The sequence below is a fragment of the Chanodichthys erythropterus genome, chromosome 12 (genome assembly GCF_024489055.1).
Source record: "Chanodichthys erythropterus isolate Z2021 chromosome 12, ASM2448905v1, whole genome shotgun sequence".
NCBI lineage: Eukaryota > Metazoa > Chordata > Actinopteri > Cypriniformes > Xenocyprididae > Chanodichthys > Chanodichthys erythropterus.
This window is the reverse complement of record NC_090232.1, coordinates 52721207-52747910: the sequence shown is the minus strand read 5'-3', so window position 1 is coordinate 52747910 and position 26704 is coordinate 52721207. Positions and strand designations below refer to the sequence as shown.

At 37.9% G+C, this 26704-nt stretch overlaps 1 protein-coding gene across 2 annotated transcripts in view; it reads right to left on the bottom strand.

Moving 5' to 3' along the window:
- LOC137031802 (protein NLRC3-like) overlaps positions 1-26375 on the bottom strand; it is a 35433-nt gene extending 9058 nt beyond the window's left edge. The window contains exons 1-5 of one of the 2 annotated variants that reach the window (XM_067403072.1): positions 26273-26375; positions 3606-3728; positions 1487-3376; positions 1225-1398; positions 484-657 (exon numbers count right to left, since the gene is read on the bottom strand). In XM_067403072.1, coding sequence (XP_067259173.1) covers positions 484-657; positions 1225-1398; positions 1487-3376; positions 3606-3728; positions 26273-26322 — 2411 coding nt within the window. In that variant the 5' untranslated portion in view covers positions 26323-26375. Of the gene's footprint in view, positions 1-483; positions 658-1224; positions 1399-1486; positions 3377-3605; positions 3729-26272 lie in introns of those variants that run through there. The other variant, XM_067403073.1, reaches the window with a different exon arrangement.
- Positions 26376-26704: the final 329 nt, after the last annotated feature.

Sequence of the window (26704 nt, the reverse complement as noted above, 5' to 3'; positions counted from 1 at the left end):
ATCAAGCGTTGATGCCAATGCCCCGTGTGAGTGCAGCATTAGTCTGCTGCATCAGAACTGCTTCAGAAAATATTCTGAATTTCCAGTACTTCATATTAGCAAAACAATACATAATTTTATTCTGGTGCTCTGTCTGTGTGCAAGATACTGGCACGCATCTTTCTGTGAGCCATGTGTCACATAGACAGAAAAATCACAAATAGCGCCTTCTCTTTTGTCTTGTGGTGCTTGAATGATTTAAAAGCATCTGAATGAATAAGAGCCTGATCATATAATGTAACGGTAGCCAAAGTATGACTGAGAAAACGTTATGCTGCAGTCATTGAGTTAAAAAAATTTTAACACATTAAACAAACTAAAAATAACTCAAATGTGTTAATGTATTAACACAGCATTAATAATATACACAAAAGCAATTTCTTAACAAAATATTAGTCCAATATGACCCAAATCACATACATACATCACAATTACCCCACATACTTGAGTATCTGCAGTGAGCAGTTTGGATCCTTCAGATTGTCGTGGAGCAGCTGGACTCCTGATTGTCCTGGGTGATTGTAGCTCAGATCCATCTCTCTCAGGTGTGAGGGGTTTGAACTCAGAGCTGAAGACACATAACCACAGCCTTCCTCTGTCACCATACAGCCTGACAACCTGTAGATGGACACACACACACACACACACACACACACACACACACACACACACACACACACACACACACACACACACACACACACAGCCAATTATACATAAACTAAATATTTTGTGTGGCTTCCTTTGGCCTTGATAAATGGTTGCATTCTTGCTGGCATTGTTTTCATGTAGTTTTCCAGAGTCTCTGTTGTTACTGACTGTATTTTGGCACCTGAATAAAAATTAAAGTGCTTACTATTTTTTTCTGCTATTCTTATAAAACAGATCTGCTTGGTTACATTCTTACAAAAATCTTCCTTTGTGTACAACAGAACAAAGAAATGTATACAGGTTTGGAACAACATGAGGGTCAGTAAATGACAGGATTTTCATTTTTGGGTGAACTATCCCTTTAACATCCAAGTTTATAAAGAGAAAATTAATGTAATCTTCAAAACTGGGCTAGCCAACCCTAACATCTGTATCTGGACTCCAACAGATAAAAGTCAGGGATTAATAAACACCTTGATCAGGAATCCAGAGATAAGACATATATATATATAAAAAAAAAATACTACTACACACCTCAGTATCTCCAGCTGACAGTTTGGACTCTTCAGTCCATTAGAGAGCAGCTTCACTCCAGAATCCTGCAGGTCATTGTTACTCAGGTCCAGCTCTCTCAGGACACAGTTTGAGTATTGAAGAGCTGATGACACAATTTCACAATCCTGAGCAGTGAGATTACAGCCAGCAAGACTATGGGAGAAATTGTAGTTGAACAAGTTAGCGTTACTACAGAGAAATTTATTTGTTTATTGTAAATATTCAAAATGTAAACACTCACAGGGCTTTTGTGCAGTTGATCACAGCTGGTATCAGTCTTCTTCTCCCCTCATCTGATGTGTTGTATTTCTTGAGGTCCAGTGCATCCAGCGGCTCCTCTGACATCTGAAGCATGTAGGCGATTGTTGAGCAGTGGGCAGGAGAGAGTTTCTTCTCTAAGTGTTTGTCTGATTTCACAAACTCCTGAATCTCTCTGGACAGAGTTTGATCTTTCACTTCCAGCAGACAGAGGAACAGATTGATAGATCTTTCAGTAGAGAGTCCATGTCCATCTTTGATCTTCTCTTTAATGTACTGTGTGGTTTCTCTGATGCTCTCTGAGCTGTTCTCTGTGTGTGTCAGAAGATCCTGTAAGAGTCTCTGATTGGACTCCAGTGAGATGCCCAGCAGGAACCGCAGGAACAGATCCAGGTGTCCGTTCTCACTCTTAAGGGCTTTATCTGTTGCATCTCTATGCAGATTATGCATCACATCACAAAACTGCAATCTGTCAACATTTTTTGTTACATAATAGTAAGACACATAGAAAGCAGCAAGAAACTCCTGAACGCTCAGATGAATGAAGCTGTAAACTTTCTTCTGATGAATCACAGATTCCTCCTTAAAGATCTCAGTGCAAATCACAGAATACACTGAGGCGTCAGTGACGTCTATGCCACTCTCTCTCAGGTCCTCCTCATACAACATCACATTGCCCTTCATCAGCTGTTTGAAAGCCACTTCAGCAAGTTTCACAATCGCCTCTCTGTTGGACTGCAGGAGTATCTCTGGATCTCTCTCTTCATACTTCTGATTCCTCATGTTGATTTGAATCAGCAGGAAGTGGATGTACATTTCAGTCAGAGTTTGAGGGATTTCTGCACTCAGATCTTCTTTCAGGAGCTTCTGAAGCACAGTGGATGAGATCCAGCAGAAGACGGGTATGTGGCACATGACGTGGAGGCTTCTGGCTCTTCTGATGCGTGAGATGATTCTGCTGGCTTGATGCTCGTCACTGATTCTCTTCCTGAAATATTCCTCCTTCTGAGGCTCAGTGAATCCCTGAATTTCTGTCAGACGGTTGATGTATTCAGAGGGGATCTGATTGGCTGCTGCTGGTCTGGAGGTGATCCAGATGAGAGCAGAGGGAAGCAGCTCTCCTTTCATGAGGCTTGACATCAACACACCCACTGATGAAGTCTCAGTCACATCAGAAACTTTCTGAGCATCTGAAAACAGTGTGATTCGGCTTTCATCCAGACCATCAAAGATGAACACAACTTTACACTCCTCATAAATCTTTGATTCCATATCATGAAGTTCAGGATGAAAGTCCAACAGAAGTCTGTGAAGACTGTACTGATGATCTCGGATCAAGTTCAGCTCTCGAAATGGAAGCACAAACATGAAATCTACATCCTGATTGGCTTTTCCCTCAACCCAGTCCAGAATGAACTTCTGCACAGAGACAGTTTTTCCAATTCCAGCGATGCCTTTAGTAAGAACAGTCTTGATTTGGTCTTTCTCCTCACATCCTGTTTCAGGTGAGGCTTTAAAGATGTCATTGCAGTATATTGGAGAGTCTTGTGAGTGTTGTGTTCTGGCTGTTTTCTCCATCTGTAAAACCTCATGTTCTTTATTCACTCCTTCTCTCTCTCCCTCTATGATGTAGAGCTGTGTGTAGATCCTGTTCAGGAGGGTTTGATTCTCTTGGAGTTTGTTTCCCTCAAATAATCTCTCATACTTGTTCTTCATGCTGGTTTTGTGCTGGTCTTTGACTCTCTGCAGGTCTCCAGTTTCCCGTGTGTGTGTCTGCAGGACTGCTTCAGTTTTGTTTTGCCTGATGTGAGTCTGATAGTGGGATGTAGAGGATGGCACAGATATCAGCTCATGTATTTCCCTCCTGCTGAAACTGAAAAGAACAGAGTATCAAAAATGACAACGACAGTGATACAAGGACATCTGATGACCATCAAAAATATATTGGTTATTAGTTTGACACCCCTCTTCAAGTTGCACCCATGTACAGTGCATATGTTGCATATTTTGGAGTGCATTTTGTGCCATTTCATTTACTTTATTAAATAAATATTCATCTGAGATGCACTACAGTAAATTAGCGAGTAAATGTTTATACTAACAGAGGATCAGAAGACACTGGTTCATCACTTAATCTAAGGGGTACTTCCATGGATCTGCAACTCTTTAGAGACAAAACACTCGGTTCTGGAGACTCTGGTCTCTGTCTCTCCCTCCTACTGATTCTGACAAAAAAACAAAACAGCATTTTAGACAGTACTTAAACTGGTTAATTCAAAAATTAACATTCTGTCATTCCAAACATATATGACTTTCATTCATCTTTGAAACACAAATCAAGATACACAGCAAAAACTCCAGAGTTAAATTAACTCTCCTGGGAGTACATGTGAGACCATACTCCAAAGTGTTAAAGTGTTAAAATAAGAGTGTTAAAAGAACACTGAAAAGTGTTAAAGTTAATAAGATAATTAAGTGATTAATTGAGTAATGATTGACCATTATTGAAGACACCGGATGATAACAAGCAGAATCACCAAAGGAGAAAATCACAATTTTAAGCCACCATCATGGAGATCAGTGTTTGCTTTAGTTTGGCTCTTGACCCTTAACTTTTTAATATTAGATCTTGTTTGGGCTGCAAATTAACACCCAAAGTGTACATATGAGTCCATCTTGCCGGGTGTTAAAAAGTAACACTGAAGCAGTGTTAAAGTTAATGAGATAATTGATTGATGATTGAGTGGTGATTGACAATTAGTGGTGACACCTGATGATAATAAGCAGAATCATTGAAGAAACAACAAGAGAAAAAGAGAGAGACACAACAACTACAACTGACTTCCAGCCATTAAACATTATTACACTTATTATTAACCAGTTTGATTTGATTTCTGTCATACATCAACAAAAGTTCTTATTGAGAATTAACAGATGTTTAGATGTTAATGTTTTAATGAAAGTTTAGTTTGAAGTCACCATGATGGTGAAAAGCATTTCCTTTAGTTGGGCTCTTGACTCTATTTATTAACATTAATTTATCTCTGACTGCTCCAACTTTGTGTTTGTAGAGCACATTTGTTATGGCCAGAGAAACTATGATCTGAGCTGTGTTTCCCAAAAGTGCTGTGAGCCGAAGTTGATCAATTTAGGTTTACAATGCTTTGGGAAGCACAGTCATAATGGTTGTGTTTTCTCATTGTGAAATGGCCAGATTCATTGGTGACATCCAGTATTAACTGGTGATATAGATGTTATATTATTTCTTTATAGTAAATCTGTTACCGCTTGAGATCCAGCAGAGCTTTTATAATCTGAAGGTTTTTTTTGAAACACCAACAGACATCAAGAATCAGCATATGACCCTCAACAATGGTGACAATCAAACAAAGTGCTTCATGTTGCAGTGCATGATGGGAGCCACCAATCAAAACTCATCCATGGCTCCCATCATGCATTGCTGCATGAATAAATTATGCAGCTGAATTGTCCTGTAATTTTCGTAGATTGTTCATGTTTGCTTTTATTTTTCTGTTGTTTTGTTGTGACAGTAGCTTGTTTTGTGATGTTCAGAGTTGATCTGTTTGTCAGTATTTTGTATTCATTTATCGTCACCGTTCTTGAGAATCATATACTGATTCTTGATGTCTGTGTGTGTTTAAACACAGAAACGTCAGTTCATTAGTGATGGGAAGTTCGGGTTATTTTACTGACTTGGACTTTTGAGTCTCGTTCAACAAAATGAATGAATTTTTTTTTTGAGTCATTTCGTTCATTTTAGCAAAATGTAATTAAAATATTACGTGTTACTTCCCCAACACATCTACTACTTATGCAAACGTTGATCCCACTACAATACAAAACTACATTGCTATAAGATTCAGAAATGATTAATTCATTACCTGGGTCTTCAGTTTATGACAAGCTGATTAAGCTCACCTCACCTCTTGTCTGACAAGTCTTCGGGTTTAAGTCATTCTTTAATGACGTGACAGGCAGTCCCATGCTAAACCAATGCAGTCTGAGCCGGTAAGAGAATTGATTAGTTCATTTCATGAGTCTTTCGGGTTTTTGAGTCGTTCCTTAAACACGTGACAGACCCATACACTAAGCCAATGCATTCTGAGCCGGAAAGAGAATTGATTAGTTCTCTTCATGAGTCTTTCGGGTTTTTGAGTCGTTCCTTAAACACGTGACAGACCCATACACTAAGCCAATGCATTCTGAGCCGGAAAGAGAACTGATTAGTTCTCTTCATGAGTCTTTCGGGTTTTTGAGTCGTTCCTTAAACACGTGACAGACCCATACGCTATTTCTGACATTTCTGTCACTGTCTTTGTTACTGTTTCTTGAGGATCTGTGGTGTGTTATTATAAATAAATAAAGCCATGTTATAAATAAAATACTGATTAATTTATCTTTTTGACTGTCTATCTGTAAATAAACACTAGGCTATATAATAATATAATAATCCAGGCCTACAATACAAAGTATTTATAGCCTAGTTTGTTCATTTTTACTCCAATTTTGAGTTTGCTGTTATAATAATTGCTTTTCCTAGGCAGACTTGACATATTGGTCTAATATATGTATAAGAAGATTGCTCAAAAAGGACATAATGACATAAATTAAAAGAAAATAACATTTTGAATTTGAATTATTAATGTTAGTTTAAAACATCAAGGTTATGATAACTTCAGTTTTAACAGTTGTAACAAAAACTCAAACAAAACTGGAGAGTTAACGTTATTTACTAATAAATATAATGTGCTTGGGTCACACAGCATAGCGTATGGGTCTGTCACGTGATTAAGGAAGGACTCAAAAACCCGAAAGACTCATAAAAAGAACTAATCAATTCTCTTTCCGGCTCAGAATGCATTGGTTTAGTGTATGGGTCTGTCACGTGATTAAGGAAGGACTCAAAAACCCGAAAGACTCATAAAAAGAACTAATCAATTCTCTTTCCGGCTCAGAATGCATTGGTAGCGTATGGGTCTGTCACGTGATTAAGGAACGACTCAAAACCCGAAAGACTCATGAAATAAACTAATCAATTGAATCATCAGGTGAACTACTACTAGCAGTACAGAACCTGTAGAATATTGCACATGCGCGACTGAACGAATCACCCCCCGAGATGACTCGTTCTTCCCGAGTCACGTTAAAGATTCATTCAAAATTTAGACTCTAATAGACATCAGGCCATTACATGATGATAATATCATTATCAAATTACATTGTGACCAGATCATATTTTCTCTGACATTACAAATGTGTGTTACAAACACAAAGTTGGAGCAGTCAGAGAAAAATTAATGATAAAAGTTAAGGGTCAAGAGCTCAACTAAAGCAAACACTCATCTCCACGATGGTGGCTTAAAAATTGTGATTTTCTCCTTTGGTGATTCTGCTTGTTATCATCAGGTGTCTTCAATAATGGTCAATCATCACTCAATTAATCACTTAATTATCTGATTAACTTTAACACTTTTCAGTGTTCTTTTAACACTCTTATTTTAACACTTTAACACTCTGGAGTGTGGTCTCACATGTCCTCCCAGGAGAGTTAATTTAACTCTGGAGTTTATGCTGTGTAGTTTTAAAGACCCCCTGTGGTGAAAATCAGGTTTCAATGTTGTTTATATGTCTATGTACTGTTTTTAATATGCTTTAAGAGAAACTATGTGCAAATTCAGAAGTCAGCACCATTGCTGAGTATTTTATGTTTGAAACTGCAGTAAACCGAAAACCCGCGGTTTGAAATCGGTGGTGTTTGTGACGTCACAGACTACCTTGTAACCAATCACAACAACATGCCGGCGGGCTTTAGCATATCATTAACTATGACCGCTCTGAAGCAGGAAAGTCTTAAGAGAAGCCAGGTTATCCCAGTATATATTCTGTTGATATGAAAAATTGTGTAGATTTATCAATATAGCGAGTCTATTACGATGTTATGATGAACCATATGCCTTTCTCCACTGACGTTCTGAGTTGTTCAAAGCGTTTGTAAGGATACTGATTGTTAGAAGGCAGCTGTCTGACTCTAAGATAAAGAACAGGAACGGTGTGGGTAACATTAGCAACACATTATGAGCTGTTTGATAATGTAGTCAAGCTATCTATATTAATTCATATTAATTAATGACAGAACCGTCGCAAGGGCTGTGCCAAGTGTGCGAGCGCATAGGGGCTCGCGCCAAAGTAAAGTGATAGCTGACTTGAAGTAAAGCCAATAAAGTTCATGTTTTTGTCTTGAAATATTTTAAAACTATAAAACAAAGCTAAAACAATATTGCTCTGAGCATGTGACCGTGATTCATGTGCATATGTCAGTCAGAGTGGAATCGCACGCCAAGTTCTGAGAGAGCTATTCAGTCCATTATAAATTCTGATTTTGGCCACCTCTGGAATGGATCAAACCATAGATATTAGCCTACCTGATAAGGTCAAGTAAATCAGCTGGAAATCCGCGCTCATTCAAGGATGTGCATTTATTTCATGTACGGAGAAGGCACGGGCGCCTGCAGGATTTTATCTGAATGTTTTTTTAAAATCTGAACACCAAAAAGCAACGAAATTGTCATACATCCATCTGGCGCATGTTCACAGAGAAAAACGTCTGCTTGTTCTCTCGATACTGTCTGTTTTACTGAGAAATCGCTTCAGGTGATTCAGTAAAAGAGCAGTCCATAGAAATGCAAGTGGATTCAGACTGTTTTGCAAAGGCGTTTTACCAATTCATAATTTAAAACACAATTTAAGCGTCAGAATTGAAACTGAATATACGAAGCGAAGCAAGCTTTTTTCTTAAATATCCACAACACAAACAACAAATTGCTCATCACTATAGCAACAGAGCTGGCGTGAGCGAGTGGAGGCGGGGCTAATTTGCGGATTCATTGATCCGTGTATATTAAATGAGGCAAGGTTGTAGAGTTACATTCAAGCTATTTTAAAGCATGAAGTTTTTTTCACTTGAATTTTTTTTTAAATATGTCATTTTGGTGATCAAAGATGAGTTTTAAGGGATAAAATAATTGACTACAGGGGGACTTTAATAAAATCTGAGTATTTTGTGTGTCTCCATTCAAAGTCCACACCACCAAAACTTTGAAGATCCAAAAGGGTCTTCCTAAAGATTTGTTATTAATAGATTATATTCACCAACAATACTTTCTTTCAACAGATCAGATATTCTGAATTTTGAATTTTAAAATACATTATGGGGAAAAAGATATTTAAACACACAGACATCAAGAATAAGCATATGAATCTCAACTATGGCGACATGCTTCGTGCCATAATGCACGCTGGGAGCCAACAAAGTACAAAACGCATGACTCCCAGCATGCATTGTGGCATGAATCATGTCACCATTGTTGAGATTTATATGCTGATTCTTGATGTGTGTGTGCATCTGTGTGTGCCTAAATATATTTTTTCCCCATGATCTATTTTAAAATTCAAAATTCAGAATGTCTGATTTGTTGAAAGAAAGTATTGATGGTGAATATAATCTATCAATAACAAATAACCACTTTTGGTTAGGGAAAAGTTTAGTAAATTATTTTACGTAATGATGATGAAAACTATATCACCTGATGATCTTTGTTTCTGGCTTTCTTTGCAATACATTTTGTGTTTTGGAAAACACCAGCGTGTAACGAAATGCTCAGGTCGCGATACGGTACGAAATTCAAATAACAGATTTATTTAAAAAAACATTAACAAATTTCAATAACTTTCTTTGTTGTACATACAAGATCACATTTCAAGGTTTAATAAAAACCTTCTGTATTTAAATTAACAGCTGAATAGGTCTGTCTGTCACTAAAAAAAAATGTTAAATTTAACATGAACCTAGAATTAAGAAGCCTAAGACAGAACTTCTTAAAGCAAAGCATCGCAAGCATCTTTTGCTTTTCCGTGAGCACAGCTGTTGCTGTGGCACTGCAGTGAAAGAAAGCCACGACTTTTCTCACGCGACCAAGCAAGAGACTGACGCGAGAAACGTTTAAACCTGCTTGCAAGATTCGATGTGTGCGCGAAGCACTTACTGAACTAGGGAGCTGATTGAGACACACCGTTATTATGCGGTGACAACCCGGCTTCTCTCACTGCCACCTCTATGTTGCGTGTGTTGTCAGTAACAACAGCAGTACTATGAGGAGCCCTTTCAAGCTCCCACTCTTGTATAGCCGCTTTTAAAACTTTGGCTATGTTAGTTCCAGTGTGTGATTAAAAAAGCGGGCGAGTCTGAAGCATGAAACTTTCCTGTTCCCACTCCGTGTTAATAACATGCGCCGTGACTGTAATATAGCTTTGACAAGTGTCAAAGCTATATTTGTGTTTTGTCTGTCATTTTGTCTGTATTTATTTTTTTTTACCGTCGTCCTGTCACGTGACTGTAAAACCAAAATGCTGCCAGATGTCGGACTTATAAGAAGACGGGGCATCTTCAATTTTAGTTTCAGCCGAACTCATGTTGCCCTAATGTTCAGTTCACAAGTTCACACATACAGATAATCAGATAGTAAGTATGCGTAGTAGTATGCGTATTTGGCGTGCTGTCCGAGGAGAGGGCTCCGAGCTTGGTATTTTGGCTCGAACCCTATGGAATTACATTTCTGCCACAATTCCGCGCACAAGATCATATTTTGAGCGTGCAAAAGGGTATTTCGCGCGCGTGTGAACTGAGTTTTGCAGAGAAATGTTCGTCTCGCAAATAAAAAAGAATTTCAAAAATTCGAAAATCAATTTTGCATTTAAATGAAGTTTATTTGGATGTGCGCGGATGTTCTCTTTCGCGTGTGCAACGTTTCACTTGCTTGCTCTCCTGATACCCACACTGAGTGCTCTCAATCGCCAATGGCTCGCGTGCTCAACACAACAGAGCGTTACAATGTGCCACAATTCCAGCCAATCAGAGTTGAGGCTGCTAAATTCTGATTGGCTGGCTTGACAACCAATCACAAGACTCCCTGCTTTACCGACAGAGGAAGAGGAGAAATACATGGTGGAAGACATTTGTTCAATTGGGGAAGTCCCTTTAAGACTATATAAAGTCTTGGACACTACTTATTTTCAAGTTCAAATGTATACCACCCGAAGTAGATTATTTTTTTATCAAAAATCCTATCGTATTATTACATAATGGCATGTCCCAGTTTTTCCTACACCTCAGTTAACTGGTAAGTAATGCTGTGTTCCAGGCAGGTTTTTGAGCCTGTAAGTCACGACTTCAAATCACGACTCATGACTTTGTAGCGTTCCAGGAAAATCACGCCAAAATGCGTAAAAGTGCAAACAAGCCAATATGGCAGACCGTACGGGGCTTATGTTCATTTACAATTATTTCTATCGTTAAAGGTGCTTACTCCTTGCTTATTTGAGGGAAACAGAGGAGGAAAACGGCGCATAAGGCAAGAGAAGCTGTTATACCTTTTATTTTGCCGTGCACTTGCATAAACACCGCATCCGTAGGGGCTGCCATTGTTGTTTCGCGGGCTATGTGATGTCAGAACCCGTAACTGGGAGTACATCGATTTAGTACGAGTTCACAGGTGGGAAGTCACGGGTTTGACTGCTGTTCCAGTGCACTTTCACGGGTAGAAGGTTGGAAAAACACGGGTTACGGGTTGCCTGGAACGCGGCATAACTTCTTACTGAACTGCAGTTTATGTAATTAGATGGACCTGACTTTTGCCCTTTTAATTAGTTAAGTGTGTAAGCAAGGTACAAAACTTGCCTCTGGATATTAAAAAATAAAACATATCAAATAAATGCAGAAATGCAATGTAATAATGGTAAAGTAATACTTCACAGTATTTAGGATGAATAGTACACTGTAAAAATGACAACTCAAAATTGTTCACCTTACTAAGATTTTTGCATTCACTGACAATAAAATTGCTAGTTGGAACTTGAACTATCTGTTGTAAGCCACTTGAACTCACTTTCAGACGTTTCTGAGGAAAAGTTCATCTTATTTTATAAATTGAGTTGATTTTATTTTGAAGTTGTAGTTGACACCCAGTTAGAGTGAGTTCAACTTATCTGCGCATGCTCATTTGAAATTTGTCATGGCAACCGGCTGCGACGGGGTTTCCAAGGATTTTCCCAGGAGCTCCCTGCGAAAGTTTGCGTCCACCACGATGCCAGCGGTAACTTTCCCTGACGTCTTTGTCGAAGAGAAACATTCCTTCTAACGGTAAGCTAATCGTATGAATATGTATATGTATTTGATATTTGTATTACATTTCATTGCGGGAAACAAAAGCGATAAATCATAACCAGGCGAGGCGTTTATGGCAATACAAAATCCCCCACTAGCTAATCGGTTAGAAGCTAGCTTATTTTGAACAGCTAAGCTCAATATAATTATTGTCAACATATTAATTAAAAGATTTGTGTTGCCGTTATGTTTGTTATTCACGATGAATGATGGCATTGTTTTATGCACGTCTGCTTTGCTCATTGACATTAAACTTAAGTCCGTTAACGCGCCGGCGCGTTTTGTAGGATTTTTTTTCACATTGCAGCAAAACAGACTTAAAATACTCCGTCATTTTTTGTCATAGAGACATAAGTAATATATCAATTGAAACTATAGAATATCTTTTATTTGTATGAAAAGAGACATGTCAGATTTCGAAGTTTTTAAGTAATGATTTTAATAATTCAGATTTGACATCACAGGAATAAATTACATTTTGAAATATATTCAAATAAGATTTTAAATTGTAATACTATTTCACAATATTACAAGTTTTACTGTATTTTTTATTAAAATAAATTCAGCTTTGGTGAATTTTTTCACCAAACATTTTTTGTTCCTTTTTGCTTTTTTTGTTTCAGTTTGAGTCAAACTGAAAAAGTAAAACCAACGTTTTCCTTAGGTAATGTGTTCTGTAATCTTGTTAAAATGGATTTCATAAAAGTGGTATCAAAAAAAGTATCGTTAGGAACCGGTATCGAAACTGAGGTATCGAAATTGGCACCGGATTGAAAGATTTTGAACAATAACCAGCCCTACCTTTGTGTGTTTTAGCCCTGAAGCTCAACAGCATTAACATAAACGGTTGCGAAGTATGTGTTCATTTTCTCCTCTTATTTTTGTGCTAGGTTTTCTATGAAGTGTCTCTTCTGCAGCTTTGCCAGCGCCAGTCAAGAGCGTCTGCTTAGGCACCATCGGCTCAAGCACAGAAGAGGAGCTTACTGGCCGTGTGTTTACAGTGACTGTGTATGTTCTTTTAAAACACCTGGCGCTTTAAAGTCACATTTGACCAGATCACATTGTCAGACAGCCAAAATACAAGATAAATTCACCTTTTTTTGTGATCTATGTGAATTCCGGGAAATCTGCACGCAGCATTCTTTCTTCACGCACCTTGGACACCATTTAAAAAAACATGAGACTGTGTGTTGCCCCTTCTTGAGATGTAGTTTTAAAACAAACAATCTAAAGACTTTTAGTTCACACATAAGTAGGAAACACAAGCATGGTGATATCAGAACCTGTTTAAAAGCAGACTTAGAAAATGAACCTGTGTCCATTGAGACAGATTCCTCTGACCAACCATTAGGTATCTGTAGTGAGGAAGATACACTTCCAAGTAGTTCTGGAAATTCAGATGTCCAAGAAAAGGAGGAGTATGTAGATGCTGAGACTCTTGAACACAGGGCTGCTGGATTTTTTCTATGTATGCAAACTGAATTGCATGTTAGTAGACATGCTGTAAAGAAAACAGTTGAGGGGTTTAATGACATTTTACATCTTTCAGAATCCCACTCTCAACAAGGTATCAAAGCAGTGCTTGCAGAACATGGCATTGAATTAGATGATAAGATTGATGCTGTCTTGGAAACAAATCCATTAATTGTAAGCACTCAAGGAAAGGGTGCATTGGCCACTGATCACAGGAGAAATCTTTTTTTTAAAGATAAGTTCCCTGTAATTCAGCCTACTGAGTATACATATAAAATAACCCATAAACAAACATTTGTTTATGTTTCAATCATCCAGGTTCTTGGAACTTTGTTGAGACAGCCAGATTTTGTGGAGAAGTTGGTGTTTAGTCAGGGGGACAACCCAGGTCAATTTTGCTCTTTTCGAGATGGACAGTACTACAAAGACAATGGTCTTCTGGGTGTGCAAGATGCAAGTATCTCTATAGGACTTTACATAGATGACCTGGAACTATGTAATCCTTTGGGGTCCTCAAAAAAAATCCATAAAATTACTGCTGTCTATTGGATTTTGTTGAATTTACCAAGCAAGTTTCGCTCTACTCTCCCCCTAATTCAACTGGCTTGTCTTGGAAAAACTGTCGATGTAAGACAATTTGGGTATGATGCCTTTCTTTATCCTTTGATTAAGGATCTTGGATTTCTTGAAAAGATAGGAGTGTATATTGAGGCTCTAGATACGTTTGTAAAGGGAACAGTGTTCTGTGTCTGTGCTGATAACCTTGGTGCACATAGCTTAGCAGGTTTTCAGGAAGCTTTCAATGTCGAAAAATTCTGCAGATTTTGTTGCATCAGTCTAGACCAAATTGGAAATTGTGAACCAAGGAACTTTCCACTGAGAACTGTGACGCAACACGATTCTTTTGTGGAACAACTCAAGTTGACTGATAAGCCTAAGCCATGTGTGAATGGAGCTAAATCATCCTGTGCTTTAAGTAAGTTGTCTTTCTTCCACCCAGTTACTGGATTTCCCCCTGATCTTTTGCATGATCTATTTGAAGGTGTTGTCGCAGTGGAGTTAAGTTTGTGTTTGAAAGAATTGATTAGAAAAGGTTTCATTACATTCGATGGACTGAATAACCGCATAAAACAGTTTCCATACAAATTCTCTGATTTGGTCAACAAGCCACAGGCAATTACAAAGACGAGCCTTGCATCTGGAAAGGTAAACGGTAACGGACATGAAAACTGGGCACTTTTACGTATGCTACCTCTCTTGATCGGGAGCTATATACCTGAACAAGAGCAGTCATGGGAAATTTTAATGGACCTTAAAGAGATTGTGGAGATTACGGTGTCTACTACATTATCAGAGGGAACATTATGTTACTTAGGGAATAAATTGGCTGACCATTGACAGTTATTCAATGACACCTTTCCTGAATAAGTTGAAACCAAAACATCACTTCACTGATGACTATGTGCATCTCACACGGTGCTTTGGGCCATTAGTGGATCTGTGGACGTTTAGATTTGAGTCTAAGCATAGTTTTTTCAAACAGGCAATTAATGATGCTCACTGTTTTAAGAATGTACTACTCACCCTTTCCACTAAGCATCAACAGCTCATGGCATATCTTCTTGACACACAGCAATTGTTCAAGCCAAAATTGCATGTTGGTAGTGTAGATAGAGTGAAAATATCATCTTTAGATGAAAAGCTCAGGACAGTACTAGAAAAGAAGTACCCAAATGAAGATGATGTGTCTCTTGCCAAAGAAGTACATTTGTATGGGACCCAGTATGTGAGGGACATGATAGTGTCTGCGGGTGAATGCAGTGGACTGCCAGAGTTCTTTAGAATACTACACATATTGGTGGACAAGTGGTGGAAAGTGTATTTTGTCACCACAAGGTTATCATCTTGGTACATGGAACATTATCGGTCTACCAACTCATTGATAACTATCACTCAGATTTAGAGATCCTGGATCCAGAGACTTTGAACGACTACCACCCATTGGCTGCATATCAAGTTGCTAGAACTTTGATGGTGACCCCAAGGGCTTGGCTACTGCAGTAAATTGAAATGGTAAGCACCTTTCTGTTTGTATGTTTTCATAATTTTAAAGTAGGGCTGCACGATTAATCGCATGCTATTGTCACGCGCATTTCGTCAGTAAAGCCGGTTCCCTGATTACCGCTAAATCGCCATCACCTGCTTTCAAATGAAGCGGCATTTAATAGACAGAGCCGTAGTTCACGGACAAGCCACGCAATATCGCGTTCATTATCGCAGGCGATTCATCTGCGATATGAACGCGATATTGCGTGGCTTTTCGGTGATCTACGGCTCTGTCTATTAAATGCCGCTTCATTTGAAAGCAGGTGATGGCGATTTAGCGGTAATCAGGGAACCGGCTTTACTGACGAAATGCGCGTGAGAATAGCATGCGATTAATCGTGCAGCCCTATTTTAAAGTTTAAAGTTAATGACTTGATTTTAAGTGTTCAAGGTACAGTCATGGCCAAAAGTATTGGCATCCCTCCGGATGTGTTGGTTTTCGAGCAAAATTCACAAACTTTTGAAGGTGGTTTTATGTAATAACAAACCAGGATATTTAGCTCAATAGAACTGAAACAACAAAAATTGGTTTCCTCAAATTCAACACAAAATATCACATACTACGGGAAGTGAATACTGAATGGTCAAAAGTATTGGCACTCAAAATAACTGTCTTTTGTAGTGATACAAACACACTTTTCATTGTTAAAATCCACAGCTAAGGTTATGGATAGTCAGACGTCAGCTGTGGTAGCATTCCTGAGTATTAAAAGCCCATTTGTAAAGGATAATAAATGCGATTCTACTTGAAGAAAACCTCATACTGTCCATATAAACCAACAGAGATGTATAGTGAGTAAACTGGAGATTTTTGTCCATTAGAAATGGGCTGATATTTTTCAAGGGTGGTACCACAGCTGACGTCTGACTACCCATAACCTTAGCACTGGATTTTAACAATGAAAAGTGTGCTTTTATCACAGCAAAAAACACTTGTTGTGAAGGGTGCCAATACTTTCGACCATGCATTCACTTTCGACCATGTATTCACTTCCCGCAGTATTTTGGTGATATATTCTGTTACATTTGGGGAAACCAATTGTTGTTTCATCTGTGTTGAGCTATTGAAAATATCCCGGTTTGGTTATTTTATCAAAAAACCTTCAAAAGTGTGCGAATTTTGCTTAAAAACCAACAATTCTTTAGTGAATTTGCTCCAATACTTTTGGCCATGACTGTATATGGCTTCAGTTTAAAGTGTCACGCAAATATCTGTTCTTCTTTTGTCCTCACAGGCCTGTTGCTTCTGGTCCACATAAATCCCAAACTCGTCCGTAAGATTCGGCTGACCAAAGTTCCTGAAACTTTAGAGGAACTGTACAATGAACTGCGTCACAAACTTGAACTTGTGGGTGAATTCTGTATACAGTATGAAGACTCAGACTTTGGCCAGGCAGTTTGCAACCTGATTGACATAGCAGAGTTGCCTTCAGAAAAGGCTGTCTTGCATATTCTGTGGAGCAATGAGGACATGCCATCACCACCACCTCCAACACCAACTCGGTCATCCTCCAGCTCTTCCCTTGACACAGCCATCATCGGATCTCCAGACTCAATCCACAGCTTATCTTCAGTTGTGCGGACATATAGGAGGAACGTTTCACAGTGGCCCACTCCGTTCCCAGTACCACAATTCTCATATGATGTTGAACTGATACTCCGCAAGGGGAATGACACATTTGAAATATCAGGGAAGGGTTTACATGTAACCAGAGATGTGAAAAAAGAGATTCTGGACAAGCTGGCACAAGAAATATTTTCTGTGAAAGCCTACCCTGAAAAACATGAGTTTGATTCTGTTGCCGCTGAACTTGTCAACAAACATCCCTGCCTCAAAGAGCCTGGTGGTGGTACTGGATATGCGGGATGGACAACCAGCATAAAGTACAAGATGGGGAACTACAGATCAAAACTACGTCAAGCTGGATGTAATGAGGTTAGTGTCAACAGGAGATCAAGAAGGGAGGAGGCAGATGATCATGGTGTCAACAGGCGAAGAAGAGATGATGATGATGGGGATGGTGGTCCGGAGGGAAGGTTTTCCTTGAAAAAAACAAAACGAGGTGAGGTCAACCATGTACCAGATCATCCTGAAAGCCACACTGAGGATGACTTGGAAGACCTGAGGTCTTCCCTGGTTGAAGCCATGAAGAAGAAAAACAAGGACATGGAGTTCATCAGACAGAAGATGGACATCACATTCTCCCTTAGGAGAATGGAGATTGTAGAGATGGAGCCCATGGTTTCAGAGGTTCTAGAGAGGTGGCCCGGTCTATTTCTTGAAGAACAGGCAAGGCATCTTTTTTTTTTCTTGAACTTGGTGCATTTGTTTACATTTGTGTTATGATTTTTTCATAATAGTGTATGTAGGTTCATTTGCATCATGGCTGAGAGTTTGCAGTCTTAATTATAATAATGAAATCACACTACCAGCTTGTTGTATTTGTATTGCATTTGTTTCGTTCAGATTTGTCAAGAGTTCACTCGTGTGACCACAAAGGACCTGATGGGAACATTTAAAGCTGCCCTTGAGATGTTCACCCCTCGTTTGCTGAAATTGTATCGTGCCAGGAAGGGCGCCTTTAGTCGAGAGATGGAAACCCTTTTGGAAATGCTTGACAAACAGGTTGTTATATTGACTACAAGGCCTTTTCTTCAGTTAGTCCACTAATATTTAAACCATTAAAGGGATAGTTCACCCAAAAATGAAAATTCTGTCAGTAATTACTCACCCTCATGTTGATACAACCATGTAAGTCTTTCTTTCATCTTCGGATCACAAATTAATATTTTTGTGATTAAATATGAGGAATACTCCTCCATTGGCTTTAAGGGGGCCCAAACTTGTCCGTTCAGAAAGTCAGTGAAGAAAATGTTTAAATAGTCCATGCCACTACAGTGGCTCAACCGTACGTTTCTCAAGCGACGATAATACTTTTCGTGCGAAAAAAAACAAACAAAAGAACGACTTTATTCAACTATTCATTTTCTCTCTTGTAGGCCTCTGACATTAGTTCACGAGAGCTCCATGACGCATGCGCGAGAACTAAACTGACGACGGTCTTCTTCTACTACTACTTGTTACTGGCTGCTCACTCCTTAGGAGTATTACCGCCACCTAGTGTTCAAGATGAAGTGCTGGCATAGCCGGAAGCGCTAAACTTTGTTTACAAGCAGGTGAACGCGCGCGCTGTATGTAAGCTATTGAATTCGACATTGATCGTGCTTTTGGTCTCGCTCTAAGTAATTGTTTACAATGGTTAGAAAGTGTGCATTTCCTGGATGTCCGAATCGTGAAAAACTAACGAGTAAACGTAAAGGTGCCTTAACATTGCCACAAAATGAACGGCTTACCTTTCACCGTTTCCCATCAAATGATCGTGAGCGACTGAATCTATGGCTGCTGGCTGTTCAAGGGGATGTTAATTTACCAATTAATTTCGTCAAGCACATGAAGTTGTGCAGTGAACATTTCTCTCCAGACGACTTCAAATCAGTTCAACAAAAAAGATTACTGAAATCAACAGCTGTGCCCAACTTGTTTATACAGACCAACAAGGTAAGTGGAAGCAGTATGTGGTAATTGTTAAAGTCATGATACACTCATTTAGTTTTGTCTTTATTTGTATATGGCTATATATTAAATAAAAAAAAACATAATACATGATACAGTGAATCACGATCATTTGATGGAAAACAGTGAAAGGTAAGCCGTTCATTTTGTGGCAATGTTAAGTCTTAGTTTTTCAGGAAATGCACACTTTCTAACCATTGTAAACAATTACTTAGAGCGAGACCAAAAGCACGATCAATGTCGAATTCAATAGCTTACATACAGCGCGCGCGTTCACCTGCTTGTAAACAAAGTTTAGCGCTTCCGGCTATGCCAGCACTTCATCTTGAACACTAGGTGGCGGTAATACTCCTAAGGAGTGAGCAGCCAGTAACAAGTAGTAGTAGAAGAAGACCGTCGTCAGTTTAGTTCTCGCGCATACGTCATGGAGCTCTCGTGAACTAATGTCAGAGGCCTACAAGAGAGAAAATGAATAGTTGAATAAAGTCGTTCTTTTGTTTGTTTTTTTTCGCACGAAAAGTATTATCGTCGCTTGAGAAACGTATGGTTGAGCCACTGTAGTGGCATGGACTATTTAAACATTTTCTTCACTGACTTTCTGAACGGACAAGTTTGGGCCCCCTTAAAGCCAATGGAGGAGTATTCCACCGCTCATATTTAATCACAAAAATATTAATTTGTGATCCGAAGATGAAAGAAAGACTTACATGGTTGTATCAACATGAGGGTGAGTAATTACTGACAGAATTTTCATTTTTGGGTGAACTATCCCTTTAATCAAGAAGGAACTACCAAGCTAGCACTCTGCACTTTTGATGTAATATAACTTCATTCTTTTTTTGCATCAGCTACATTGGTGAGCGAGTTCCATCTTGATTGACTATTTAATACAGTAATATTTAAAGTATACGTTCACGGTTTTGCACTTTGAGCCCCCTCTCTGGGTTGATGAAATAGAGTGTTTGACACCAGAATTTTGACTAATGGTCCCGTCTTAAGCTTTTGGCTGATTTAGAATCGGCCCTGCCATGCTTCATAATGGCTAGCTACATGCATTCACAAACCTGTCTTTAAATCAACCCTAAACGTTAGTTTTCAAAGATGTGCAACTTATCGATTGGTTAGTGGTGTTCGTTGAGTGTTCGTCAAACACTCTATTTCATCCAAGATAACCCAGAAAGGGGGCTCAGTGCAAAATAGTGAACTTATCCTTACAAGACAAAAAGAAACACTAACAAACTAACAGAGCCTGCAATTATTTTATCTGCCTACATGTACAATTGTAGAGATGGGAATACAAATGGAACAAGTATAAGCACAAGTGCACATGCACAAGTACATTTCACAGAGCTAAACAAAAGTATTTGTTTGTCTTTATATTCTTCCAAAACAGACATCTGACATCACAAGTCATCGCAGACAGGCAGCTGTGGAATGTCTTCCCATATTTCTGAGGGAGAATACTGAGAAGCTTTTCTCTAGATGCCTGGTGAGTGCAGCTTGGAAGACCTTCAGCTTTTAGTAGTGTTGTATAGCAAAGAGGCCATACACAAATAGACATCACTCTTTATTGACTAGTTTTCTACAGGACATTGTTTCAGTGGTGTTTTTTTGTTTTGTCAGGCAACTGATGCAGATGACAAACAAATAAAAGGCATCAAGATGGGGGTCCTCACAGTGCTTGATGATGATAACGACGCAGTCATTAATATTGCCCTTGTGTTGGAGGAAACCATTGTCCTGAAAGACATCCCAGACACCCCGACTGCCCTTGCGTATCTTTTTGGCTTGCTTTATGCCCTCAACATGGAGTTCCCAAAAGACATCAGGTATACCTTTGAAACTATCCAGCACATTTTCATGGAAATGTCCACCGATTGCTCACAGCGTGTCCGGAGCTTCAAGACCAAGCTGTTAAACCAGTGATTCATTTTCCATGGGGAAGATTTATTTTATAATGTCTGTTCATTTATGTTTGGATATTTTGTAAGTCTACACATAGACCACCTTATAGTTTTTATATTGTTCCTTTATTTTGACTAAAAACAAATCTGTTATTTTTAGCTGTCATATAACTGTCACGAGACTATTGATTGTTTCTCAGTAGAAGCAAGCTTTGTTTCAGCATTGCCAATATAGTCTGCATCTTTGCTGGTGTGGCAAGTGTCCATGGGGAAGATTTTTTTTATCATGTCTGTTCATTTATTATCTTTGTATATTTTGTAAGTCTTAACATAGACCACCTTAGTTTTTATGTTGTTCCATTTGTTTTTCCCAACTTATCGACTTATGTGCCTTATTTGCTCTGTACACAAGTGCTATATTTGAATTTGTTTTTAAATTTAAAAACAAATGTTTTATGTGTATCTGTCATATTGCTGTCAAGAGACTACGGTATTGATTGTTCATTAGAAGCAAGCTGTGTTCCACCATTACTGTTATAGCCTGCATGTTTGCATTTTTGGCTAATTTCAAAGTTCAGAAAGTTCAGATAATTTGGCTTTTTCAGCTGGGGATTTAGACAATTCTGTTCTTAGGCACTATACAACTGTTTATCGGTAATCTTTGTCAATATTGCATTATTTGTAAGGTCTCAACAAGAGTCAGAAAGTAAAAAATAAAACTGCCAATATTATAGTACTGAAACCTGATGTATCTGCTTTGGGCATAAGATTACTTGTCTACATTGTGGAATTGTAAAGCTGTTTGTGCCAAAGTCGTTCAAATAAACATGCATAAATTAACTGGTTTACTGTCAGTGGATGATTTAATGTGGGGGGGTAATTTAAACTCAAAATAGTAAGTTATTACAGGGGATGGTAATCTGAACTCAAAATAGTAAGCTTTTACAGACTTGAAAGTTCCAGTAACTTGAATTTAAAAAACTTAGTTCTCAGAACTTGAAAAACGTAGCTGACGCAACTTAATAATTGTAGTTCTTCAAAACTTAAAAAATTAAGTTGATATCTTCAACTCAAAAATTCTGTGCAGTCGGTTGCCTTGAAAATTTGAGTTGAACTAACTTTTTCTTTTTTACAGTGTATGCACATTGGGATGCAGGCTTGTCTCCCTCACTGCAAAAAATTAAAATAAAATAAAAAAATAAATAAAATAAAAATGTAGGTAACAATGACATATGCAAATATAACAGTAAGTTTGTGGGTCACACACCCAAGATTTATACTGTTATATTTGCATATGTCATTGTTACCTACATAATTAGATTTTTAGATTTTTTTTTTTTTTTTTTGCAGTGAGGGAGAACAAGCCTGCATCCCAATGTGCATACTATCCATCCTAAATAGTGTGAAGTATTTTGATAATTACTTTACCGTTATTACATTGCATTTCTGCATTTATTTGATGTTTTATTTTAAAATACAATATTAACTAATTAAAAGGGCAAAAGTCTGTCCATCTTCATTTCTGAAAGCATGTAACATTAGAGACCCCTCAGCTCAGTCACTTTTAAATTCCACTAATTACATAACCTGCAGTTCAGTAAGAAGTTAGACTTACCAGCTAATTGACTATATGCACGGTTACTCATTAAGCCAGCTCGGGCATCTCCAGTGAACTGTTATCAATGGTTGACTTTTTAATGTTGTATTCATATTTTAATGCAGTTATCACATTTACCTAATTTTTATTGTTTGCAATAAAGACAAAGCTATTGGGACCGTTTAAAACTGACATGTCTGTAATTAGACACGCACACACACTTATTTTTAATGTGATGACCACAAACATTACTTGTTCATCCTTCTGAGATTGTCCCCATTGTAAAACCAAACGTTTCAAAATGTAGAAAATTCAACATTTGATAGAAAACGTATTTAAAAATAAAAAAGACAATAATTACCACTTTAACCAGCAGGTGGCGGCAAAGTAGCATTTATTTGCGCATATATTTGACTTTGTTTTGTTTTTTACTAAATATTAAACATTATAAAATAATCAATCAATAGTCAAGAATTTAGCAGCCTCAACTATATATATATATATATATATATATATATATATATATATATGCTTTCACTCATGCTGATTGGGTAGATATGTTGATTACTGATTGCTAACAGCTGACTGAAATGACATGATGATTAGTCAGATTATTTGAACGTTGCTCCTCCCGAATTTTGTTAATAAAATTTCAAGAGATTTCAGTTCAGTTCAATGCGACGCTGTTGCAGAGTAGGTCACGTCGGCAGCTCAACCAATAGGATTAGACTGCCGTCATATCATCCCAGCAGGCACCGGACGTCAATATAACGTCAGATTGACGTTGGACCACTACGTCGGATAGACGTTGCATTTTGGTTGAAAATGAAAATCTGGTTGACATCATAACCAAACGTCAGACTGACGTCAATCTCCAACGTTGGTAAGACGTTGATTCGATGTTGGATTTTGGTTGGTTAAAACCACAACCTAAAATAACAAAAGATCAATGTCTAATGATGTTATAGTTTGACGTTGAGTAGACGTTACCACTTTGACGTATAGAAGACGTTGCCCACTGAGCAAATTACGTCCAGAAGACGTCTTTTTGAGGTCTTGTCTCAGGTTGAAAAGACGTCCACTGAGGGACCAGAATGAAAGTTTTTATGACGTCTTTTTTTGACGTCTTCTGGACATCCGATATAGACGAACACGCAGAATCACCAAAGGAGAAAAATCACAATTTTAAGCCACCATCGTGGAGATGAGTGTTTGTTTTAGTTGGGCTCTTGACCCTTGCCTTCTTAATATTAGAGTTTGTTTGGGCAGTTAATTGAGTCATAACAGCCAGACAAGTAAAGAGAAATGATCAGGTGTTGATTATGGTCTCACATAACCATTATTTGACCTGAATCACTGAACTCATCTAGAGCCCAATCTCTGAGTTAGATTTACATTATTGATTACAGCAGCTCTGTGATTCTACAGCATAAGATCAGCTTTATCAATATAATATAAAGGATTTCACATGAATAAAAGTTTTTTCACTTAGGCACACACAGACATCAAGAATCAGCCTGTGAATCTCAATGACGGTGACAAGCAACATATTCTGATCAACAGATCAACTCTGAACATTAGAAAACAAGCTACTAAAAAGTCACATAAACAGAACAAAATAAAATATGAGAATAAAGGAAATTACTAAGACAATTAAGCTCATAATTTATTCATGCAGCAATGCATGATGGGAGCCATGGATGAATTTTGATTGGTGGCTCCCAGAATGCATTGCAACATGCTTTTTGATGGTCACCACTGTTGAGATTCACGGGCTGATTCTTGATGTCTGTGTGTGCCTAAAATGAATACTTTTTTTGTTCAACACACCTTTTCTGAAATCATTTGAATCATATTGTAAAAGCTGATCTTGTGCTGTAGAATCACAGTTCTGCTGTAATCAATAATGTAAATCTAACTCAGAGATTGGGCTTTAAATGAGTTCAGTGATTCAGATCAAATAATGATTATGTGAAAACATAATCAACACCTGATCATTTCTCGTTACTTGTCTGGCTGTTATGACTCAGTCAACAGCCCAAACAAACTCTAATATTAATAAGGCAAGGGTCAAGAGCCCAACTAAAGCAAACACTCATCTCCACGATGGTGGCTTAAAAATTGTGATTTTTCTCCTTTGGTGATTCTGCGTGTTCGTCTATATCGGATGTCCAGAAGGCGTCAAAAAAAGACGTCATAAAAACTTTCATTCTGGCCCCTCAGTGGACGTCTTTTCAACCTGAGACAAGACCTCAAAAAGACGTCTTCTGGACGTAATTTGCTCAGTGGGTGGGTTTTGGTTGCCATACCTGACGACTAAATGTCGGTATTTGACGTCATTTTGACGTTGGTTTAAGACGTTGATTCGATGTTGGATTTTGGTTAGTTAAAACCACAACCTAAAACCAACAAAATATCTATGTCAAATGACGTCGGTATTGGACGTCAAACTAATGTTGTTATTAGACGTTGGTTTGACATTGAATTTTGGTTACCAGACGTCGCGACCTAAATTTAACCAAATACTAACGTCTTATGACGTTCTGTGCCTGCTGGGATAAAAGTATCGCCACCACTCTACGATACATATTGTAACATTTTTGCATCGCGAAATATCGTACTACGATTTCACCCCTAGTAAACACTGTTACAAAGACCACAAACTTGTCAAACTGCCCAAATAAACATTTGACATTTTCAATAAATTTTCAATAAAACATAAACATCTAAACCTCTGTTAATTCTTAACTTCTGTAGACGTGTGACAGAAATAAAGTCAAACTGGTTAGTTATAAGTGAAGCTGGTAATGCTGTTTTTGGAGTTGTTTAATCATCCTCTGTTGAGATCTTGAGAGATTTATTGTCTTCTTTTATCTTCAGTTGATTTCAGGCTGTGTGGCTTCAGTCAGTTGTAGTTATTGTGTTTCATTTTCTGAGAGTGCAAGCATTATGTTGAATCAACATCACATTGTAACATTGATTCAGTGCCATTACCATTGATCTTTTGTTGAAATTTCAAATTTTCAACATCAATTGTTGGTGCAAACGTGATGTTGATTCAATGCAGTTAACGTTGACACATTAACATCAATTTAACATTGTTTCGATGGTTGCTTGCTATCTAGGATTTCATTTAGTTTGTTAAAGGGATAGCTCACTCAAAATTGAAAATTATCCCATGATTTACTCACCCTCAAATCATCCTAGGTTTATATGACTATCTTCTTTCAGACAAACACAATCTGAGATATATTTAAAAATATTCTTAGTCCTCCAAGGTTTATAATGTTTGAGAATGGCTGCCCAAAATTTGAAGACAAAAAAACTGCATCCATCCATAAAAAAAATGAATCCATATGACTCCAGGGGGTTAATAAAGGCAGAATGACATGACGTACAACGCGTTATAGAGTAGGACAGAGCGTAGTACGTCATGGCATTGTGTACGTCACAGAAGTTAATGTTTTTTGGACGTACGTCAAATGCATATGCTTGTCGCACCAGAAGCTCATTATTTTACTTTATAAAGTTTTAAATAAGGATATTTGCCTTACACATATGCATTGATTCACTTCAGAAGGCCTTTATTAACCCCCTGGAGTCGTATGGATTATTTTTTTTATGGATGGATGTAGTTTTTTGTCTTCAAATTTCAGGCAGCCATTCACAACCATTATAAACCTTGGAGGACTAAGGATATTTTTAAATATATCTCAGATTGTGTTCGTCTGAAAGAAGATAGTCATATAAACCTAGGATGGCTTGAGGGTGAGTAAATCATGGGATAATTTTCATTTTTGAGTGAGCTATCCCTTTAAATCATGATTCATCTGAGATGCACTACAGTAAACTAGCAAGTAAATGTTTATACTAACAGAGGATCAGAAGACACTGGTTCATCACTGAATCTAACGGGTTGTTCCATGGATCTGTAACTCTTTAGAGACACACCGCTGGGTTCTGGAGACTCTGATCTCTGTCTCTTTCTCCTGCTGATTCTGACAAAAAAACAAAACAGCATTTTAGACAGTACTTAAACTGGTTTGTTCACCCAAAAATAAATAGTCTGTCATTCCAAACATGTAAGACTTTTATTCACCTTTGAAACCAAAAATAAGATATTTTTAACGAAACCTAAGTAATTGATATGCCCCCATTCGAAGTCCATGCCACCAAAACTTTAAAGATTCATTAAGGGTCTTCCTAAAGACTAAATTAAATCTGTTCATCATATAAAATGATTGTATTTCTTCACAAGCCTGGGATTAAACCACTTGATTCATATTGATTAGTTTTTCAATGTATTT